A 22,849-nucleotide genomic window follows, 5' to 3' on the forward strand; every position below is an offset into this window, starting at 1 on the left:
GAGTCCTTCTCGATTTCCTCTAGGACATGGCTTACACCTTGAAGATCTCTTTGCTGTATCCCAAACTCGTCTCTAATCTGATTCAATTATTTTCAGCCCACGTGAGAGCAATCCTAGCAATCCCCCAATCTTCTAAGCCCTCTGTTATTTAACTTCCTAGATATTCTTACATCAGGCTGAACCAAAGGGGGAGTGAATTTATGAGTCCACCAAACGCCAAGACTAAAGAGGGAATTCCCTGATGCCCTAGTATATCCATCCCAGTTTATCAAGCCCATCACTTCTTTCCAATTCAGACATAAGAACTTGCAAAAAAGGGGAGCTCACAATTTTCAAAGGAGCATAGGACAATAACTTATCTTTCTAATCTAGCCCAAGCCACTTGCCTTTGATATGAACATCAGACTCTTCAATCACTTCTCTGATCATTTTGGCCCCTAGATCACCTCTTGCTGAAGACATTTAGGCAGACTAGTTGCTACCCTTACTTTAGCATGAGTAGGCAAATGCAAAATCCCAAGTCCTCCCACCTTTTTGCGCAAGCCTACTTTATCCTAGGCCAGCCATGTAGAAACCTTCTTGGCATCATTATAATTTTTCCAAATAAATTTCCTGACTTGGGCCATGATACTTTTCCAATGACACTTTCCGAATTCTATCACGACAAAGAAATAATGTAGGCATTAAGGTCTGTGTTAGCAATGAACATCCTATCATGAAAAGGTACTCTGATCCCTTCCCATTTCTTTTGTTAGAAAACATGGGAGCTCAAGGATGGATTGAGCACATGATTAGAGCAAGGATTAAGAACTAGGAAGCAAGACTATGCTTAAGCATGGCTAGATTAGCTAAAGACAAATCATATGAGCATAATGACAATGTGAATAAGGCAAAAACTAAAGTATCTTCTTCATTAGATGAGGAGCCTTTAAATAGGCTGAAGTACAAAAGGATTAAGGAGGAGATTAGGATCTAATCCTAATCAAGATGCTTATCACTTGCCTAGAAGTGAGCACCCAAAGCCTAGAGTAGAGAGCAAGAAGTAGAGATTCTCCACTAAGGCATATAAAAAAGCTGAAAATAGGACCATCCAAAAAGGAGCTACTAACCCTTAGAGAAATAATCTGCTAAGGTCCAAATCTAAAGCCAAGCTACTAAACCTTAGAGAAATAATCTACTAAGGTCCACTACTAAAGCCATGTAGAGGGGCCATAAATTCCAATATCTTTATCTTGTCAAGGAACCTTTCAATTTCTCAATTTTGTTAAGTCCTTGCTTGTCACTCCAACTCCAAAAGGAACCCCCAAATGTTTGATGATCTGTCCCTTCTTTATAACTTCACACCCCCATCTCCCCATGTCAAAGCTATCCTCCTCAGTCAAACTGATAATCTTGGACTGGTGTATATTACATCTAGAACTAGAAGCATCAGCAAATAACTGAACTATTTGCAAGGCATTCCTTACATTCTCGTTATCAACCTTTAAAAATAGTAGAGAGTCATTAGCAAAACACTGAATCACTAATCAACAGCTCTCCATTCTTCAACTTCAGCCCAGTCACCATCCCTCTTTCACAAGCTTCTTCCAGAGCCACTATCAAGGGGTGAGAAGTAATAGCAAAGAGCAAAGGGGCCAAAGGACATCCATGCCTCACATAACCCTTGCTACAAAGGACCAGTGAACCCTGTCATAAGCTTTATCCAAATCCAATTAAAAGATTACACATTTTTTACTAGTTCTTTGAGCCACTTCCTTCCCTAGTGTTGCTGAAAAGATGTTGTCATATATGGATCTTCCTTTAATGAACCCAATCAGCTCTTGCAAGGCTGGACTGATCCTCAATGCAACGAACTTTGCTAGTACCTTGTAAATCACTGTAAGTAGGGTAATAGGTCTCTACTGGTTGACATATATTGATTAATATTTGTCTCAGATAGACCTCCAACCTGTCTCTTCCTCTATAAATGTTCCAATAGTTCACCCAAGACCTTCCTCTCGTGTCTCTTCTCAAAACCCCCAAATTTCAATTTCAACTCTATCTCTCCCAACTCCCCCAATACTTAAATTTTGAGACACTTGATTTTGGGTGTTGGTGGATTATTACTTAATTCTGTGAAACACAATTTATTTGATTTTGGGTAGATGACCCAAAATATTGAAGGCTAAAATAAGCATGTCTAGGATCAAATCCCCAAGCCCCCAATTCCCAACCATCAACAAGATCCATCTTGCCTCTAAGGCTTTCCCACTTCTTTCTCTCTTGACCCATCAACACTGTACTTCCTCCACACCTATCAACATGCTTCTCTACCATATTGAAGTCCCCCATAATGACACATGGGCAATGAATATCTAACCTAGCAATCTAATCCCGCATCTCCCCTCTAATCTTATGATTATAAGCTCCATATATATTGACTATCCACACCTTCTCTTCATCTCCTTGAGCCTCCACAACTAAGATTCTACCATTGGGATGATTAGCTAATACTGGGGTTTAAGTCCTTCTTATTAACAATAGTCAAAACCCCAATAAAGCTTGAATTCACTCCCCTATACAGAACAATCCAATCCCTAAAACTCTCTTTTCTCCAACACTTCAAACCACATATTATGTTCCTGAACTGCCATTACTAACAACCCCCAAGCCTTCACTAACCCCCAAAAGGCTGAGTTCTTCTTTTTGTCCCTTACCATTCCAAGTGCACCCCTTCACTTCACTTTTCCTAATCATTCTAGGGCAGTGGCCAGAACCATCTCCACTTCAGCCTTCTCTTTCCTAGCTGATCTTTCCCTTTGCCCCCCCACTCCTCGTTGGATATCCCTCCATGTTGTGTCAACTTGCCAATTAAATCCCCCCATGGAAGATGTTTCACTATCATCTCCTCATAGTGGACTAAGTGGATTGGAGAGATGGACTCAGGGATTCCCCCCCCCCCCCCCCCCCCCCAACTCCCTTCTCCTAAGTTCTGGTTTTATTTTTCCTAGCCTCCCCTTTAACTTGCCTAAGACTACTTACCCTTTAGCTCTATCTCTTACCTTAGTCCACCCCTGTTCCTCGATCTCCCTCCCTCTAGGCGTCTCCACCAGAGTGTTCCAGGAGATACACACTTTATTCGAGTGGTGCCCATTGTCATTGTCCCTCAAGACAAACAACACAGGGCCTATTGCACTAGCCAAGTCCCCCCAGGGCAGGCCTCAACCAGAGCGAAAGTCCCATGATATCGACCCACATCGGACATGCTTATTATTTACATTGAAAGTGGGGTCAAAGGGCATTGCATGCACAAGTTTTGTCCCCATGAAGAGCAAAGTCCTTCAACAACAGTTTGCCCCTTAACAAACAACACGTTAAAAAGCCTTTCCCTAAATAAAACACTGTTAAAGAAGCCTTTCCCTAAATAAAACACTTGGGACACAACTTTCTTGTGAAATACTTCATTTTATAACCATCTCCCGAGCTCCTTCTTGCTTGGCGGTTTCACTGGGCATAACAGAATAGCACTACACATAGAAAACAAACCTATGTGTCTTCTGACCAAGTCTGGGGAGATATTAGCACATACCTTCCCACTGTGGAGGTTTGCTTGCTGAGCTTGAGCATTTAGACACGAAGAAATCCAGTCTTGTTGCAACTCCTTCGCCACTCTATCACATTCTTGCTCCTTGCGATTCCTTTTCATCTCCTCTTCTGGCTCCCAATCCTCCCAACCACCATCTCCCGACTCATCGCGTTGTTGCCATGAATTTGGTTCCTACCGCCCCGCCCACATGCATGCGCGAGATGCACGTCTGCCACCCACCCTGATACGAGCGCAGGCAAACCCAATGTGTGAGCTTGAAAAGTCTTAAGCTCCAACCTGGTTTTCGCATCAAAAAAGGTGAGTGGCAACAGCACAGTGTTGACCTTTTTTCATAGTTCTATTTCGAGGAAATGAAATCAAATGAAATTAAATAAGCTTGAAAAGTCTTAAGCCCCACCCTGGTTTTCGCATCAAGAGGAGGTGAGTGGCAACAGCACAGTGTTGACCTTTTTTCATAGTTCTATTTCGAGGAAATGAAATCAAAATATAAAGAATGTGAGCTAACATCATCCGTGACTCTTACCGCTTGCCCTAGCCTGTTCTGTGCTTTATACAATAACAGATAACAGAAGAATTGTCTCTCTTAAGAACCCATCTGTTTGGTTTGCGTGAAACCCATTTGTTTGTTCTTTCTGTGAAGCACTTCTGATCGATATTTGGTGCAGAGAAAACTCTGATTTTGCATCTTTCCTGCATAGGCTTTTCTGCACATCTTCTATGGCTGTCTCTATAAAGGGCACTTTCATCACTTTACCCTGGCTACCCACCCACAATGGCAGCCCAAGAACTAGCCCCATTTCTTTTCTTTCTCTTACCAATGAGAGTTCAAGTTTTGAATCTCTCAATAGCTCTTGCAAGCTTGTAACTGACTTTGTCCCTAGAATGCCAAGCCTGGTAATTAGCCAACATTAGCATATGAATGCCCCAAACCTTATAATTGATCAGTACAGATATGAATCACGAATTTATTTTTGCAGTTTTACACACACATGCAGGGTTGCACGCACACACATACATGCCTGCATAAATACCTATATACATACAACAATAATTTGGAAGAATGTATGTATGCATGACCTATGTGTATGTGTGTGTGCATGTGCATCCACAGTTACACTCATACATTATGTATGTATGCATGTATGAATGTATACAGAGTGTGCACATGCGTGTGTGTACATATGAATGTATGTATGTTTAATACATGTGCAGATTTTGAACCCCGAAAGAAAGGGCCTTACCAAGGGTGTCAAAGGAAAAAGCCTTGCCATCAGCAATTTTGCATCAGACCCAGAACAGCTTAAGAATGCTAGAGATGATATTAAGCAGCTGATTGAGAAGACCTTTTGCAATCCAATTTTGGTAAATCCATAATTCCTTCAGAGTCAATCCTGTGGCTGCTAGAGTGATCTAATAATGAAATTAAATAAATTTTTTTAGCTGCTAGAGTGATCTAATAATTCCTTCAGAGTCAATCCTGTGGCTGCTAGAGTGATCTAATAATGAAATTAAATAATTTTTTTAAAGCTTTGAGAAGGAAATTATGACCATTCACAGGGTATTTTCTTTGTCTTAATAACTATGGAGGCACTGTGCAGAAGTCTAATAAAAAAACCAAGCAAAGCTTTTGAACAAAATGGCATTTTGATTCTGCAGATAAGGCTGGGTTGGCATGATGCAGGCACGTATGATAAGGACATAGAAGAGTGGCCAGCAAGAGGTGGTGCAAATGGTAGCTTACGATATGAGATTGAATTGAAACACGCTGCAAATGCAGGTATGCCTATGCTGAAGTTAACACTCCACTGTGTGTGCATGCATGCATATTACGCATAAATGCACACACACATGTATATGTATATATCTATTCAATATATCTACCTCTTTCTCTCTATATGCGTGTGTGTGTGTGTGAGAGAGAGAGAGAGAGAGATTGATAGATTGATTAATGACCACATGGCCAAGGTAGTGGCCTTAGAAACATAAACATAAAACATAAGAAAACATACAATATTTCTTTTGAAGGCTAGGTCATCATGCAAGAGACTTGACATCATTTGATGTTGGTTTGGGGCTGTGGAACCTCTGGATGACGGTCCTTTCCTCCCGATAGGCTGCTCACTTGCCAGCCTTGTGGACTGCTTGGACTTCTATCCAGGGCAGCTAGGTCTTTGTTTTCATTTTGTGCCCAACTTTTGTTTTCACTAGTGGTCCATGTCCCAGGCACCTCCTGCTTATTGCCAAAACTGCCCAGATCAGGCCGTACTTTGCCTAGATGGCAGCTGCAAGCAGGAAGTATGTCCACATGGCACTCACATGGTGATGCATGTGGGAGTAGAAGAGCAACTTGTTAGTGGAGGTAATCCGTCAATCCATTTTGGCGAGTGGCTGGCGGTTTTTTTAAAGAGTGAGCGGAGCCCCGTGAAGGAGATTCCCTTCTTACTTGTCTCCATTGCGCAGGTATGAAGTCCCGTGTCTTCTGTCCACACCCAGATGGGAATCAAGGCTAGGATAGGTCTTTTCCCGCCGAGCTGGAGTCAATCGGATGAGCTGATAGAGTTGGCAAAGACCAGGACCCAAGGAGCCACTGGGCTTGAGGAGGGTACAACCTGCAGTGGGCTGTAGCGGGTGGACAGTAGAGCGAAATAAAAGAAAATTATATCAATGTCTATGGAAGACCCAAAGGGTGTATGAGACCCAAAAGTGATGCATGTATCAATGAATAAATTGGATTTAAAAAAAAACATGAGAGATATATTAAAATTTAATGTCTTCAAGGGTCTATGAGACCAAAAAGGTAGTACAATGTGTCCATGATGAATATTGCACATGGAAAAGAAAAAACTGTGTGAAACTAGAGAGAGAGAGAGAGAGAGAGAGAGAGAGAGAGTTATATTAAACGTCTACAAAAGACCTAGGGTCTATGAGACCAAAGAGTGTACAATGATGTCCATGGAATCTCATCATCATGGCAAAAAAGCAACAACAACAAAATGTATACAATGATGTCCAGAGCCTGAGTGATGTATATCCAATTCTAATCTAAAGCATCAATCTATCAATATACATGAGTGTTACATGATGAGGTTTGATCGCAGTAATCATAGCCTTAATTAACTTACTGTAGAGATGAATTTAGATGAATGCAATGCAACTATGTTAATGATGCAAATGATTACAACTGAGATGAGATCTATGAACAGATCTATGATGCTGATGCTGACGTTGACTTCATGCTGAACTTCTGACTTGATCAACTTCTGATGGTGAACTTGATCATGACTTGATATGATGACTTTGCTCATATATTATGCTTGGGATGCAATCAGCTAGCTACATATGCTGTCAGCCTGTTGTGTGGACAATATTCACATTTAAATGCTGAAATTGTTGCGCTTTTACTTGCTAATCTTGTCACACCGGCAGCCCACTGTATGAGCACCTAGCCGCCTGCTACACAAGGTCTGCTGCCATATGACAGGGTATTGCTACCAGCCGACAGCCCCTTATGCCTTCCCATGATGGTAGTGATGATGCTATTGATGTTGCTGATGATAATGATGATGATGCTAGCTTGTCACTGTGCCACTCGGGGTGTGCACAACTCGGGGTGTGCACATGACAATGAGCCTCTCTTAACATCGGCTGAATAAGTCACCCCTGTGGTATTTGGAGCGGCTTGTCCAGGATATCCAGCATGGGAGAGAGAAGTAGAGTCAACAGTGTGTTTGGGACAGTGGGCAGCCCTGTTTCACCCCAATGGTGCTGAAGATCTCGCTTGATAATCCTCTTGGGCATCTCACTTGTCCAATGGATGATTCATTTAAGGCATTGATACCCCAGAGCATGTCAGATGGGACCCCTAGGTTCTTGAGGCGTTGGAGAAGACAGGCATGGGGCACCGTATCAAAGGCTTTGCAAAAATCCACAAAGCAGCAATAAATCTGGTGGATGCAGGCTCTGGCCTCTTGGATGATGGCAAGGAGGGTAAAAATGTAGGTTGAAGAAGATCCTGCGTGTCTAGGTGCTATGTGCCCCTCTCTCTCCACTAGTGTGTTGAGCTAGAACTCAAGTAATGACCCATAGAATTGGCCAATGTGTGACCAATCATGATAGTCCAGTATCCATGGGGTCTCGAGCTCTATGGATGGGGGTGATAATGTGGGATCACACGAAACTTAGGATACAGAAGACGGTGTGAGCATTTGTGTGACAGGATCCTCCAATACAAAGACTTCCGCTGCATATTACAAAAGAGAAGGTACCTTCGGGTCCAACTAAAGAAGCCCGGGTGAAGGTAGAGCTACCAGCAAGATCAGTCCAAAAAACAGCAAAACAGGGCTGGAAATCTTAAAACATAGAGGTAAAAGGGGCAGATTCTGGAGACGCAGAAGTGAAAGGTACCACCAAGCCTTAGATAAACCAATCGACATACCGACTACTGCAAACCACCCGTAGATGAAGAAACACAGTGCCAACAATGCTGCTGCCCTGAAACAGAGCAGGCCAACAGCTGTACAGGGGGTCTCAAGGGTCAAAACTGATGATGGATGATGACCACAAGCTACTGTGGAGAAGCGCCTGGAAGAGGCAGACTGTCCGGTAGCAAAACTGAGAAAAAAATGCAGGAGGGAGAGAAGGGAGCATCCAACACTGCTGGTCACCGGCGCTCTGATACCATGATAGAATGCACAGCGGAAGATGGAAAGTGGAAACACAGGAGAGAGAGTGAGAGAGTGAGATGGAGAGGAAACACAGGTGTATACCTGCTCTCAACATCACCAAACAAGGATACAAGTCCCGAGCAAGAGGGGAAGAAGACCTCGTATGTGAGGGACTGTAGCAAGCCAATATGCAAAGGCACTAAGGCATGCAAGAGGCACAAAGCAAGCAATGCAATGCAATGAAAATGAAGTAGGGTATGAAAATGGGAAAATAGGTGGGTAAATGATGTGAGGGGTGACCAGCCCCTCTAGCTAACATGGTCAGCCCTAAAGGCTAAAATAGGACACCACACAGGAAGCCAACAACAAGGGGATGATGTCTATGTTGGTCATGTCCACTCCTGGCTAGTTCAGGTGTGAACACAGCTTACTCACGGGCATTTTTTCCCTGTGAGTGGACACAGGTTTTTTTCCCATGTGAACACGCTTATGTGTGTTGGGCACTTTGCCCTAGGCTACTTTATGTACTCACTTGTACTTTCATGTCATTATTGAGTACATCTTTTCCAGCTCTCACGTTTCTCTATGCTTGAGGTTGTGTGTGTGTGTGCAAGCTAGCTACCCTCCTACCCAACATTGGTATCAGAGCCTAGTTAGGGTTAGGGTTACACCCTGCTGCCCCCCAACATTAGGGTTAGGGTTTGCCTCCCACTTCAGCCTATCGTGCATACACGCCACACTCTCTCTCTCTCTTTTTAAAAAAAAAACAGTCGTGTTTTCTCTCCCCTGCCTGTTGGCGACTTGTGCTGCCCGACTGCCTGGTACCTATTGCAACAGCCCAACTGTACATTGTTGTGCGCCGTCCGTACGTTGTGCTATGCGCCGCCCTGTACCGCCGTCGATTGTCAGATCTCTGCCGCCCTCGCTGCCCAGCGCCACCCGTCGACTTGTACTGTGCCGCCTGCGCCAAATCTGATAGATCTGCACTGCCGCCTCAGATTTGCACGCCCAGCCTGCCGACTGTACTCGCCGCCCTGGCGCCTCAGATCTGTGCCGCCTAGTTACCCTTGCTGCACAGTCATGCCTTGCTGCCCTGCGTAGCTCTGCAGCTGCCATCGTACAGCTCAACAATACCTACACACTGCATAATTTGAGGTATTTGAAAATTTTCAAAAAAAAATCAATCCCATACAAGTTTACATGTTAACTTTGTGAGATTTGGTAGTTTTTGACCTAAAATTGCACATTTTGCCTGTTGAAATTTGGGGCTTTTCACCATTGAGCTTGCAATTGCAACATTGGCACACATTGGCATTGATTTCAACAGATTTGGTGCATAATTGCACTAGAAATTTGGGGATTTTGCAAAATTGGCACTATTTGCAGGCATTTTGGGTATTACAGGCACATTTACTTGGCATTGGGGTATTTTTTCCAATTTTTTGGGTATTACAGACACATTTACTTGGCATTGGGACATTTCCCCCAATTTTTGGGCATTACAGCATTTGGTACAGGTGACTTCGGTTAAGATTTGGTCTAATTGGCTACCCTTAAATTGGGGCTTTTCTACATTGAGTCCATCTTTGCAGCATTCGACCAATTTACCTTTGATTTTGCCAGGATTTGAGTACTTGCCGCTTTTACAGGTGTCAGTTGATCATGTTTTTCATGGCACATGTATACATTTGTGGTTTGCTGCAATATATGTATGCCATTGTGGACACTTTGATAGATTTGCATCATCGTGCAGTACACTTGCAGATTTGGGACATGCATATGTATTTCTCATGGTGAACGAGTTCCCTTTCAGTCCATTGATTATCCTGCTATTTATCTCCCGCATTCTTACGGTTTTGCTGGGCATTGCCCACTCGTGGTGACTTGTGACAGATTTGCTATGTTATCATGGCCAATAGTAATAATGATCTCTTTGGAATGCTATCTCAAGAGGACAAGCTCAATGGGGATAACTACCCTATGTGGGCTTATATGATGCGTCATGTATTGGTTGCCAAGAATGTATGGCTATATGTGGATGGCACTGAGGAGCGTCCTCTTGCACCTGCTGCTCCAGCGGAAGGTGAAGTGATTCCCGCTCACCCTCTTGCAAGTCCACCTCCTCGTCCTCCTACTCAGCAGCAACGTACTTGGGATGCTAGGGATGCTCAGGTCCATGCGTTGATTGCTCTCTCGTGCCGCAGGCATATCATTCCGCAGATTCGTTCCTGCACCACTGTAAAGGGTGCTTTGGATACCTTGGCGGCGTTGTATTCAGGTCGCAATGAGGCTTGTGTAGCTTACCTTCGGAGCAAGCTTGAGACTGACCGCATGCTTGAAGGTGACTCTATCGATAAGTACCTTGCGCATGTGAAAGACCTACGAGAGCAGCTCATTAACATTGATGAGGTCTTGACAGATGGCTATCTTGTTCAGACAGTTTTGCGTAATTTGCCCGACTCTTATCAGACATTTGGCACCACTTTGCGGTTGTTGGCTGGCAATGCACCTAATGCGGTCATTTTTGACAACCTTGTGACTCTCTTGCTCAGTGAAGAGCAATCTCGTTCCAACAGGAACAACATGATATCTGTTGAGTCAGCAATGGCTGCTCCCTTTCGTGGAAATAGATCTGGGCCTAAACCTAGCCCATCGGATCCTCCCAAGACAGAGGACAAGCCTGAAAAGAAAAAGCGCTATAATTATTGCAGGAAAACAGGGCACACCATAAAGGAATGCAGGAAGCGTATTGAGAGTGAAAAAAAGAAGAAGCTGGCATCTTCTTCCACAGGTGCAGATCAGGCCAATTTGGCTACACATGTATCAGCCTTGACCCTTACATCTTCATCATCTACAGAGATGTCTTCTGATGCCATTGCTTTTGATGACTATGCTCTATAGTCTGTACTCCTTGGTATGCATTGTCTGGTAGATGCATTTCGGGGGGGGATTTTACTTGCCCACTTACAGTCGGTGATGCCTCATGGTCACTTATGCTTGTTGACCCTTATGCTTGTCTATGCTAGACGCTTTCTCTTATGTGATGTCTACTGGAGATGCCTTTTATGCTGTTTTCCCTTGCAGTGGGATTGTTTCTACAGTGTTGACATTGTCACTTTCTCACATGTGATGTTTACTGGGAGTGCCTTTTACACACTTGGCCAGTGTTGGCTTGCTCTCATGGTTTTGACATGTCAGCACCCCTAGCCATCCTCACCTCTCAACTTACCACTATCATACACATCCGCCGTAGCCACCTTCCCACATACTGTACCACCCAACAAACCTCCCACACATGCACCACGCCGCAAAATTGCTGGTATGATGATGAATGTTGCACCACACGTGACTGTCTCAAATGTGAGCAAGCTATTGATGTCAAATCCAAGAGCAAGATGCTCAATGGATTTACCAATATCTTACTCGTCACAAGAAACGAGCAAACTGTAGACGACGTTGGGATGAATTATACCAACTCTTAGAGCTTGGAGGATACTCAAGGAGCACTACCCACCCACCCCCATCACTTGCCCTCAATCCTGGCACTTCTATGCACAATCCCTTCACCAAATACCTCATCAGCCTCCCCTCCCACGTCCTCCACAACCACGCCCCACCACATCCACCTTCTTCACCTCCGATATCATGACCAAAGCCATCCGCAAGCTCAAAAATGGCAGATCTCAGGATCAAAGGAACCCATGGCTGAACACACTCTCATGCGGGAGACACTCTTTCAACCGAGCTCTTTCGGAAGGCTTTCCACCCACCTGGAGTTTAGCAATCCACTTTAATACTTCAAACTTTAAAGAGATGAGAGAGAGATATATGAGAAATGTACACTAGATTGGGTCCCAAATTACCCACTCAAGGGCCCCCTACCCGATAAGGAGATAGTATTTGCTTTATTACTTTAGAGAGGATGACTGTGGACTGTAGATAAGCCAAACGCAAGATCTCGGAGGATCGGAAGCCTGGCTGAACTATACACGGCTGTAGAAACACCTCAATGAATTGATCTCGAGCCTATGCACTCTTCCCAAGGGCATAAGGAAGGGCTGCACACCTGAGGTTGAGAAAGGACTGCGGTGGACTGTTCTAAGCTATGTAACTATGCTGTAAATGCTTATGAATGATATGTTACCTTCACTGGAGGAAGATAACCTCCAGTAATGCCTGCTTGAGCCTTTTCCTCAGGGGTTTTCTTAGGCTTGGATACCTTACCCCCTGAACTAGAGCTAGGACTGTTGTCTGTCTTAGTGTCTTTAGAAGACGAATTACCCTTCCCATGTTGGGGTTTGGTACTGGACTGTGATGACTGCTTGGGCTTGCCTCCGTTCATCTTCATTTCTTCATTCTGAGCGAGAGTCAAAGCCCGGTCATATGTGCTGGGTTCAAAGTTACGAACTGTGAACCGAATGTTAGGATCCAATCCACGAATGAATTGCTCCATCTTGGCCTGCGCAGATAACCCTAACTGCTGTGTTAAAGTGATAACCTTTCCGAAAAACTGAAGCACTGGGGATCCGTTCTGTCTAAGTCCATAGAACTCATCTTTCAGACCGGTCATGTACTGGGGCGGGAGAAATCTGGTCTTCAGGTCATGGACAAAGATGTCCCAGTCAAAGGCTGTGACACCTGTGGCCTGGTCTGTATGAATACTAGACCAATGCTGCCACCAAGTGACTGCCTTACCAGTGAGATGGGGAGCCGCTTAGTGGACTTTTATCTTGTGGGTATGTGATCCTAGCTCATGGAAAATGAGCATTAAACTGATGAATAAATTAATTAACTGATGAATGATCACAGTTACCATCATACTTACTTAAGTTTGGTTGATTGCAAATGACGGTGGTTGATGCTGCTGTGGACTGCGGGCTGGTGACACCTATGACTGGGGAGACTGAGGAGAGCTGCTGGTACCTCAAGTGTATGGCCTCCTTTTCCCGTTGGTGCTTGAGTAACATACGTTCTCAATCAAGCTCACGTTGGTGTTCCCGAGCAGCGAGTTCAACCTAACGCCGGTCTTCATCGAACCTGCGTTGGGCTTCCTCATAGTCCTGTCTTTCTGCTTTTTTTTCTTTCCTTCGGACCTCATCCTCTCTCCTTTGTTGTTCCATCTGAAAGAAGAGGAAGATGTAGTCGGGTGCTGTTGGAGGCGGAGGAGAACGTGTTGCTGCTGCCTCCAAGAGTTGGAGACGCTCCATGAGCAGCTGGTTCTCAGCTCTCAGCAGAGCTATGGTGTCTGCTGTAGGCGGAAGGACATGGTCTCATTCGGGGGAGACATCTTCCGACTGATGAGTACTCTTTTTTGTAGACATGATGCTGAAGTCGGTGGTCGTGCCGGAACGCAATCTAACCATCCAAGGATGCCCCCACGCTAGGATACGGTGTGTGGGGACAATCTGAATCTGATACCAATGTAATATGCAGCGGAAGTCTTCGTATTGGAGGATCCTGTCACACAAATGCTCACACTGGCTTTCGTATCCTGAGTTTTGTGAGTTTAGCAATCCACTTTAATACTTCAAACTCTAAAGAGATGAGAGAGAGATATATGAGAACTGTACACCAGATTGGGTCCCAAATTACCCACTGAAGGGCCCCCTATCCCGATAACGAGATAGTATTTGCTTTATTACTTTAGAGAGAATGACTATGGACTGTAGATAAGCCAAATGCAAGATCTCGGAGGATCGGAAGCTTGGCTGAGAAAGGACTGCGGTGGACTGTTCTAAGCTATGTAACTATGCTGTAAATGCTTATGAATGATATGTTACCTTCACCGGATGACTGTTGCATGTATGGATGATGCACATAGGCGGAGAAACTGATGTAGAACTGCCCTATGCACTCTTTCCAAGGGCATGAGGAAGGGCTGCACACCTGAGGCTGAGAAAGGACTGCGGTGGACTGTTCTAAGCTATGTAACTAAGCTGTAAATGCTTATGAATGATATGTTACCTTCACCAGATGAGTGTTGCATGTATGGATGATGCACATAGGCGGAGAAACTGCTGTAGAACTGATGCATGATGCAGGACTGAAAACGCAGGTAGGACTGCTGTAGAACTGTAAACGCAGGGCTGGATTGGACTGAATAGCTGCCGGCTCTGATCTGTGCACAAACGCAGATGTATATACTGTTCTGGGGCGTGAAAAGGTGCTGACTGGCTGCGCTTATGACCTGTATGGCTGCGCCTAGATCTGCAAGGGACTGTAGAGCTGCTGAACTGCTATATGAGACTGCTGAATTGCTGCGTTAAACTGCCGTGGCTGCTGGAAGCAAAAACGCAAGCTCCCCAGGGTGGAGAAGCAAACGCAGAAGCTCCAATAGGGTTGGATTAGTCTAGGGCTGAAGGCGGGGATGCTCCTAAGGCTGAGGATGAAGGCACCTAGCTTACTGAAGATTGAATGGGAGAACTAAGCCCTATGCAAGCCTATTTATACTAACTAGGGGCTGGTCAAGTTGGCTGGTCATTTATTTAATAAAGTTTATGTTTATAAATGACAATAAATGCTAAATAAATACCATAAAATATGGAAAAAATACCAGATAAATCCTAGTAAATTCCCTAAGGCTTTTGAGATGTTCTAAATGATGCACAGGCCTATGAATGCATATTATGCAAAATGCAGAGTGCTTTCTGATGCAAACCCTAAGGCTTCTACTGACTCTACATGCATGAATGATTCTCTCCAAGTGGGTTAAGGGACTTGATTGACTGACTGACTGATCCGCTAAGGCTGAGGAATGACCTACATAGCTCGTGCCTGACTTATCGTGGACTGAGGATATACAATGGGGTCACGACGTACGACAAATATCATCCTATTGGGTTCTAATAATGTACAAATGTTGCACTGCTGATGATGAGCCATCTTGTCACCATGCACTGAGTGCAGAGTGCATGTGACATTCCCTCCTGCTTAGCTTGGCGGCAGGTGCATGGCTTCCAAGTAGTCCACCAACAACTGGGGGTACTCCTTGAAAAACTCCTCGTCTAGCCATACGGCTTCGTGGGTATCTCGATCTCGGAATTTCGTATAGAACTGACGTATCCGTCGACCGGAACCATGCTTCCATCGATGAAGAAGGATCTGCTCGAGCTCAATAACTTCTGCTTCATCTACCACGTTTGGCTGCTGTTCATTTGAAACATCAAACACTTCTGGACCAACATATGGTTTTAGCCAAGAAACATGGAAAACATCATGCATTGTCCAACTGGTAGGCAAATTTAACTTCATGGAGACATCACTTAACTTCTTAACTATTGGAAAAGGGCCAAAACTACGGAATGAAAGCTTGGGACAATGTTTGCCCACTTGTTTCAATCTTTGTTTCATGATGCACTGATAGACCCAATCCCCTTCCTGGAAGTGGATATCTTGTCTAAACTTGCTTGCATGTCTGTGAACTGAATAATGGCCAGGCTCAAAATTGAGGGCCAAACTGGGTTGAGTACCAAACTCTGCGGAATTGACATACTGATCTTCTATGCTTGCTAAGTCTTTTCCAGAGATGTTGAGAATGGTAGACTCCTGACTGGACGGGATGCTGGTCTTTCTACTAAGAACATCTGCTACTGGGTTATGCTGACCAGGGATGTACTTGATCATTTCTCCAACCTGGTGGAAGAGCTGACCCTGTCTAGTGTGCTGAGCACTCCACTGGGCACTTGGCATCGTTGGGAGCCACTTAAGTGCTTGGTGGTCTGTGATGACTGTAAAAATGCGTCCATAAGGAACAGGTTTCACTTGTTTGAGAACTGACTGCTATTCTAGCTCGCCCTTGAAAGTCTTGGAAAGACAAGAGGGAAACTTGCTAGGAGGTACTGCTAACTGTGGGATACTGAGTGGGAGATCATCCTTAAAAATGTCTGAATGAGAAAGGAGATCTGCCAACTGAGGGACTGAAGAAGATGTGACAGCGGTTATCGATGAGATAGAAGCTGTCTGAGCATAAATCAATGCTCCTTCTGCTCCCTTGTGGATAGCTTGTTGATGCCAAGAATGCTCCTATCCCTCCGAATCATGACAGGCTCAGGAAAACCTTTAGAGATAATAAAGGTGTCCTGCCCCCAATTGGGAATAGGTTCATACTGACGAAACCATTGGATTCCTAAGATCATGTCACATCCCAAAAGAGGTGAGACAATGAAATCTCGCTGGAATGAGGCCTTTTGAACTTGAAAAGAAAACTGTTGTGCCTTCTGGGAAATGTGGGTGCGGAAACCAGGTGTGAACCCGTCTACCTCCAAATGATAGGGCACTAAGGTACAGCTCATGTTGGTAGCCAATTGGGGAGAGATGGCGTCCTCAGAACCGCCCATATCAAAAAGGATGATGAACTGTTGACCCTTGGCAGAGCCATAAGCTCGGATCAGGCTCTTCTGTGTGGTTGTTGCCTCACCCTCCTGCTTAGCATCAAGTACCACACGGATGGCATGGAATGCATAGAAGGTAAGATCTGAACTGCATTTGTGGTAGCAGGCGGGTCTGGAGGAGCAGGAGATACTGTGGCAGAAGGCTCTTTGGAGGCTTGCTCCGCTTGTCTTTTTGGACAATCCTTCTTACCATGCCCAATGGTATGACAGAAAAAACATCGGTTTTCTGACTGATACTGTCTTTGCTCCTCTGGAGCTGGGGAGACTGAGGAGAGCTACTGGTACCTCAAGTGTATGGCCTCCTTTTCCCGTTGGTGCTCGAGTAACATACGTTCTCAATCAAGCTCACGTTGGTGTTCCCGAGCAGCGAGTTCAACCTAACGCCGGTCTTCATCGAACCTGCGTTGGGCTTCCTCATAGTCCTGTCTTTCTGCTTTTTCTTCTTTCCTTCGGGCCTCATCCTCTCTCCTTTGTTGTTCCATCTGAAAGAAGAGGGAGATGTAGTCAGGTGTTGCTGGAGGCGGAGGAGGACGTGTTGTTGCTGCCTCCAAGAGTTGGAGACGCTCCATGAGCAGCTGGTTCTCAGCTCTAAGCAGAGCTATGGTGTCTGCTGTAGGCAGAAGAACATGGTCTCCTTCGGGGGAGACGTCTTCCGGCTGATGAGTACTCTCTTCTATAGACATGATGCTGAAGTCGGTGGTCGTGCCGGAATGCAATCTAACCATCCAAGGATGCCCCCATGCTAGGATACGGTGTGTGTGGACAATCTGAATCTGATACCAATGTAATATGCAGCGGAAGTCTTCGTATTGGAGGATCCTGTCACACAAATGCTCACACTGGCTTTCGTATCCTGAGTTTCGTGAGTTTAGCAATACACTTTAATACTTCAAACTCTAAAGAGATGAGAGAGAGATATATGAGAACTGTACACCAGATTGGGTCCCAAATTACCCACTGAAGGGCCCCCTATCCCGATAACGAGATAGTATTTGCTTTATGACTTTAGAGAGAATGACTGTGGACTGTAGATAAGCCAAACGCAAGATCTCGGAGGATTGGAAGTCTGGCTGAACTATACACGGCTGTAGAAACACCTCAATGAACTGATCTCGAGCCTATGCACTCTTTCCAAGGGCATGAGGAAGGGCTGCACACCTGAGGCTGAGAAAGGACTACGGTGGACTGTTCTAAGCTATGTAACTATGCTGTAAATGCTTATGAATGATATGTTACCTTCACCAGATGACTGTTGCATGTATGGATGATGCACATAGGCGGAGAAACTGCTGTAGAACTGATGCATGATGCAGGACTGAAAACGCAGGTAGGACTGTTGTAGAACTTTAAACTCAGGGCTGGATTGGACTGAATAGCTGCCGGCTCTGATCTGATGCTGTTCTGGGGCCTGAAAAGGTGCTGACTGGCTGCGCCTATGACCTGTATGGCTGCGCCTAGATCTGCAAGGGACTGTAGAGCTGCTGAACTGCTATATGAGACTGTTGAATTGCTGCGTTAAACTGCAGTGGTTGCTGGAAGCAAAAACGCAAGCTCCCCAGGGTGGAGAAGCAAACGCAGAAGCTCCAATAGGGTTGGATTAGTCTAGGGCTGAAGGCGGGGATGCTCCTAAGGCTGAGGATGAAGGCACCTAGCTTACCGAAGACTGAATGGGAGAACTAAGCCCTATGCAAGCCTATTTATACTAACTAGGGGCTGGTCAAGTTGGCTGGTCATTTATTCAATAAAGTTTATGTTTATAAATGACAATAAATGCTAAATAAATACCATAAAATATGGGAAAAATACTAGATAAATCCTAGTAAATTCCCTAAGGCTTCTGAGATGTTCTAAATGATGCACAGGCCTATGAATGCATATTATGCAAAATGCAGAGTGCTTTCTGATGCAAACCCTAAGGCTTCTACTGACTCTACATGCATGAATGATTCTCTCCAAGTGGGTTAAGGGACTTGACTGACTGACTGACCCGCTAAGGTTGAGGAATGACCTACGTAACTCGTGCCTGACTTATCGTGGACTAAGGATATACAATGGGGTCACAGCGTACGACAAATATCATCCTACCGGGTTCTAATAATGTACAAATGTTGCACTGCTGATGATGAGCCATCTTGTCACCATGCACTGAGTGCAGAGTGCATGTGACATCTTCAGCATTTTTCCTCATATGAGGTGTGGAAGCTGGTCAGCCTGAATTTTTAGGTTTGAAGCCCTCTGGTTGCCTTCGTTTTCTTCTCTAGTGGACACATATCACATGCAAAGGGGTTTTGTGTGGATTGTGGCTTTGGTGGCAGTTTGGTATTTGAGGAGGACACTGGTATTTGAGGATTTCAGTGAGCGTTTTGCTGATTTTGGAGCATCTACACCTGCGTTTTGTTCCTGGCCTACACAGTTACCCGGTTTCTTCATATTGCTTGCCTTCTGTTGGTAGTGGAGTGCTGTTTTTTGCTGGACAGCAGTGTGTTGGCTGCGTATTACTTCCCAAAGGAGTTTTCTACACTTAGAGGGGGCCCATCTCTAGCTACTTCACTTGAGGACAGTATTTGGGAGCTATTTTGTATATGTGGAGACTTTCTTCTTTGATAGAAGTTTACAGAGTTTGGAGGAGAGTAGTTCTTTCTTGACGAGAGTAGTGATCTTTTCAGAGATCCTGAGTAGAGTTTATTTTGTCCAAGCCTATGTTCTTTGCAGTGTTTGCAGAGAAAGGAGGGTGTTTTGCCTGTGAGGTGTGATCCTTTCACATGGATCACTTGTTTGTTGTTGCTGATTCTTGGGATCTGATTCTACTTATGGAAGAGTCTTCTGCTATCAGTGATGCTCTTGAGGACTTTGTTACCATTGCAGTTTATATTCTTGCTTCCTTTCCTCATTGTGAGGAGTCTACCTCTACCTCTCCTTGTGATGCTTTTGAGGATGCTTCTTTCCCCTGCCAGTTCTGCATTGGGTTTCATGCGGTGTGCAGGTTTGTTGTTTTGGAGGATGGACTTTTGGACCCGGTGGGATGCTTTGGATCTGTGGTTGCTAACCGTGCCTGGGGCACAGTGGTACTTCCAGAGTTTTTTGGATTTGGATCAGAATCAGGTTGGGCTTGTACCAGTGTGCCAACATCATTTTTTCAGAGGGGAATGCGGAGTCCTTTCATCTGGCGATGCCCACCTCAGTGGAGTGTGCTTACGTGCAGCATTGGGCAACTCATGGTATGGAGTTTGAGCAAATGGACCCCATCTTTTCTTCAGAGTCTTTACAGCTTGCGATGCCGACCTTTCTAGAGGATGCTTCTTTTCAGCATTTGGCAACTCTTGTTACAAAGTTTGAGCAGAGAGACTTAGAGGGTTCTAGTGAGGAGTAGCCTGCATCTCCCAGGATTGATTATCTATAGGATCTGATCTTGGTTGGTTGTGAGGTTTTTTCATGCCTTCTCCAGGCTGGAAACACGACACACGACTTCGGGAAGTGTTCTTACACTTGGGTTTAGCACCATTATTTGGAGCGGCATGTCGCAACCTACTTGGTTGTTTTCTTCCAGAGGAGCGGTATACTCGGTAGCTTGTTCTGTTGCTTTTGTAGCTGAGTTGCTGAGGAGATTGCTTGTGGAGCTTTCTTGGTACCTGTTTCTGCAGTCTTTCATCTATGATCGACTTCGGGGAGTGTTCTTACACTTGGGTTTAGCACCATTATTTGGAGCAGCACATCGCAACCTACTTGGTTGTTTTGTTCCAGAGGAGCGGTATACCTGGTAGCTTGTTTTGTTGCTTTTGTAGCTGAGTTGCTGAGGAGATTGCTTGTGGAGCTTTCTTGGTACCTGTTTATGCAATCTTTCATCTATGATCGAGGACGGCATCTCTGGCTTCTTGGAGTACACTCACCATCCAGTGCTGAGAGGGGGTGTTAGACATCATCTCCTTGCTGTTGCCTTCCTGTGTGGTGTCTGATTTTAGCCTTTAGGGCTGACCATGTTAACTAGAGGGGCTGGTCACCCCTCATATCGTTTACCCACCTATTTTCCCATTTTATGGAGTCATGGGCATTCATCCCTAGTCGTGAGCTGGCCGGCTGCCTCTACATGAGCATATATATAGCCGGGCATACCCTCCCTCATTTTCATTGCATTGCTTGCTTTGTGCCTCTTGCATGCCTTAGTGCCTCTCCATATTGGCTTGCTGCAGTCCCTCACATACGAGGTCTTCTTCCCCTCTTGCTCGGGACTTGTATTCTTGTTTGGTGATGTTGGGAGCAGGTATACATCTATGTTTCCTCTCTCTCTCTCTCTCACTCTCTCTCCTGTGTTTCCACTTTCCATCTTCCGGTGTGCATTCTATCATGAGGGTGGTGTGGGGGCAGGATGTGAGTGAAAGAAAGATAGGTGTGGTCAGCTTTGAGTGGGTAGGATGGGATGGTGAAATCAGGTATCAGAGCGAGGCTAAAGCCAAAGACCCCATCAAGTAGTCAACTGTGCTAGAGCCCCTGCTATGTGGGAAGGATGTGAGTGCACCTGACAGGACATCCGGTTATAGATGACGAGTCCATGGGTGGCTCCCAAATCCAGGAAATGTCTCCCAAAAGATGTGACTGCACCTCTATCTTGTGATGCTCTGTGAAGCCCATGTCCTCTGGGTCCATCTCCTGCATGATGGGCTCCTCAAAGTCAAATATCGACACCTGCTCACTTCCGGTTCTGGCGTTCAAGTCTTTGAGAGAGAGAGAGAGAGAGAGAGAGAGAAGGCAGGGGGGGGGTGGAGGGAGGGAGGGATAGAGGCTTAGTATGCAACAAGGAGAGCATAGAATTGGTTCATTTTTTGCCTTTTTTTCAGGTCTTAAAGCTGCTCTTGACTTGCTTAGTCCTATAAAAACCAGGTATCCGAGAATCACATGGGCTGATCTGTTTCAGCTTGCAAGTGCCACAGCTATTGAGGTCGTACCTTATCAAAGATCTCTCGTTGGATCATAAGCATAGAAGTTTTGGTAATTGCTTAGTACTACTAATGATTAGGAATGGCATTATGTTGCTGGTTCATCTCTCAACTTTCTTGTCCTTGGATGGTCAGGAAGCTGGAGGTCCAAAAATTCCCATGAGATATGGGAGGGTAGACATAACAGATCCAGAGGGATGCCCACCAGAGGGCAAGCTTCCTGGTACACAATACTGTTATGCATTAGCTCTTTGATCCTATAGCTGGCTGTATTATGAGTGTATGCTGACTATCTCATTGAATTACAGAAGCAGGCCCCCCTTCACCAGCAGATCACCTTCGCAAGGTTTTCTACAGAATGGGATTTGATGACAAGGCAAGAAGCAAGTCTAGTTTATCAAACTATTTAGTATTTTTTAAAAATTAATCAAAATGCTTTCACTAAAACTTGCCATGACTGCAGGAAATAGTGGCCTTATCAGGTGCTCATACCCTAGGAAGGGCAAGACCAGAACGGAGTGGTTGGGGCAAGCCTAAAACACAGTTTACGGTGGGTTTGACTAAAGATTTTTCTATAATTTTCAAGCCTGGTTCCATTTGACTGGCCCTCCAAGATATGGATGTGCTCCATACAATGCATATAAGCCCAAACAATTGCAAATGTCTAGGTGTCCTAAATCATTTCCTGTGCATGAGGATATGCACTAACCCACATGACAGACACGACGTCCATGACCTACTGCATCACATTATGTATGTCACTGATGTGTCCACATGTTCTGCTGCTGTATTGATGCATGTCAAAGTGTGCATGTCCTAGTTGCTAAAAGAAAAAATCAGTATTAAGTAAACTGGTTGGCAATGGGTCAATAGTGTGATACATGCGTGGGATGAAGTTTACTCTCTGCTCTATCGTTATCACTAGATGTATATGATGTAAGTCTCTGTGTAAGTGCTAGTGAATAACAGACAGAGAAGTTCAAGCTTAATGTTGCAAACCTGTCCAAAATCTGGATAAAAACTGAAAGCTGAAAATGCTACTTATCACTTACAAACTGCCGAAGACGAACTTGAGTCTTCTGAAAACCTGTGTCTGTAAAAGAATACTTGCTGCTACTGTCTTCTGCAACTGCTTCAGGCTGCTCATAGGCTGAGGCGGCGGCAGGACAGCAAGAGAAGAAGTGTAAATGATTGACGATGAAAAGAGGAAGGGCAACCGTTTCCCAGTTGCATAGTGTCAGGTTGGCCTGCTCACGACCAGTCTGATGTGCAGTTGTG

The 22,849-nt window shown here is 44.9% G+C and overlaps 1 protein-coding gene across 4 annotated transcripts in view; it reads left to right on the forward strand.

Moving 5' to 3' along the window:
• Positions 1–4,087: 4,087 nt before the first annotated feature.
• LOC147619479 (putative L-ascorbate peroxidase 6, chloroplastic/mitochondrial) overlaps positions 4,088–22,849 on the forward strand; it is a 62,820-nt gene continuing 44,058 nt past the window's right edge. For all 4 annotated transcript variants that reach the window (XM_086773162.1, XM_086773163.1, XM_086773160.1 and 1 more), the window contains exons 1-7: positions 4,088–4,480; positions 4,799–4,948; positions 5,243–5,363; positions 21,473–21,573; positions 21,707–21,794; positions 21,880–21,947; positions 22,035–22,121. In XM_086773162.1, coding sequence (XP_086629288.1) covers positions 4,304–4,480; positions 4,799–4,948; positions 5,243–5,363; positions 21,473–21,573; positions 21,707–21,794; positions 21,880–21,947; positions 22,035–22,121 — 792 coding nt within the window. In that variant the 5' untranslated portion in view covers positions 4,088–4,303. The remainder of the gene's footprint in view (positions 4,481–4,798; positions 4,949–5,242; positions 5,364–21,472; positions 21,574–21,706; positions 21,795–21,879; positions 21,948–22,034; positions 22,122–22,849) is intronic.

Source organism: Cibotium barometz, chromosome 33 (genome assembly GCF_041138505.1).
Source record: "Cibotium barometz isolate CiBa-2024 chromosome 33, ASM4113850v1, whole genome shotgun sequence".
Lineage (NCBI taxonomy): Eukaryota > Viridiplantae > Streptophyta > Polypodiopsida > Cyatheales > Cibotiaceae > Cibotium > Cibotium barometz.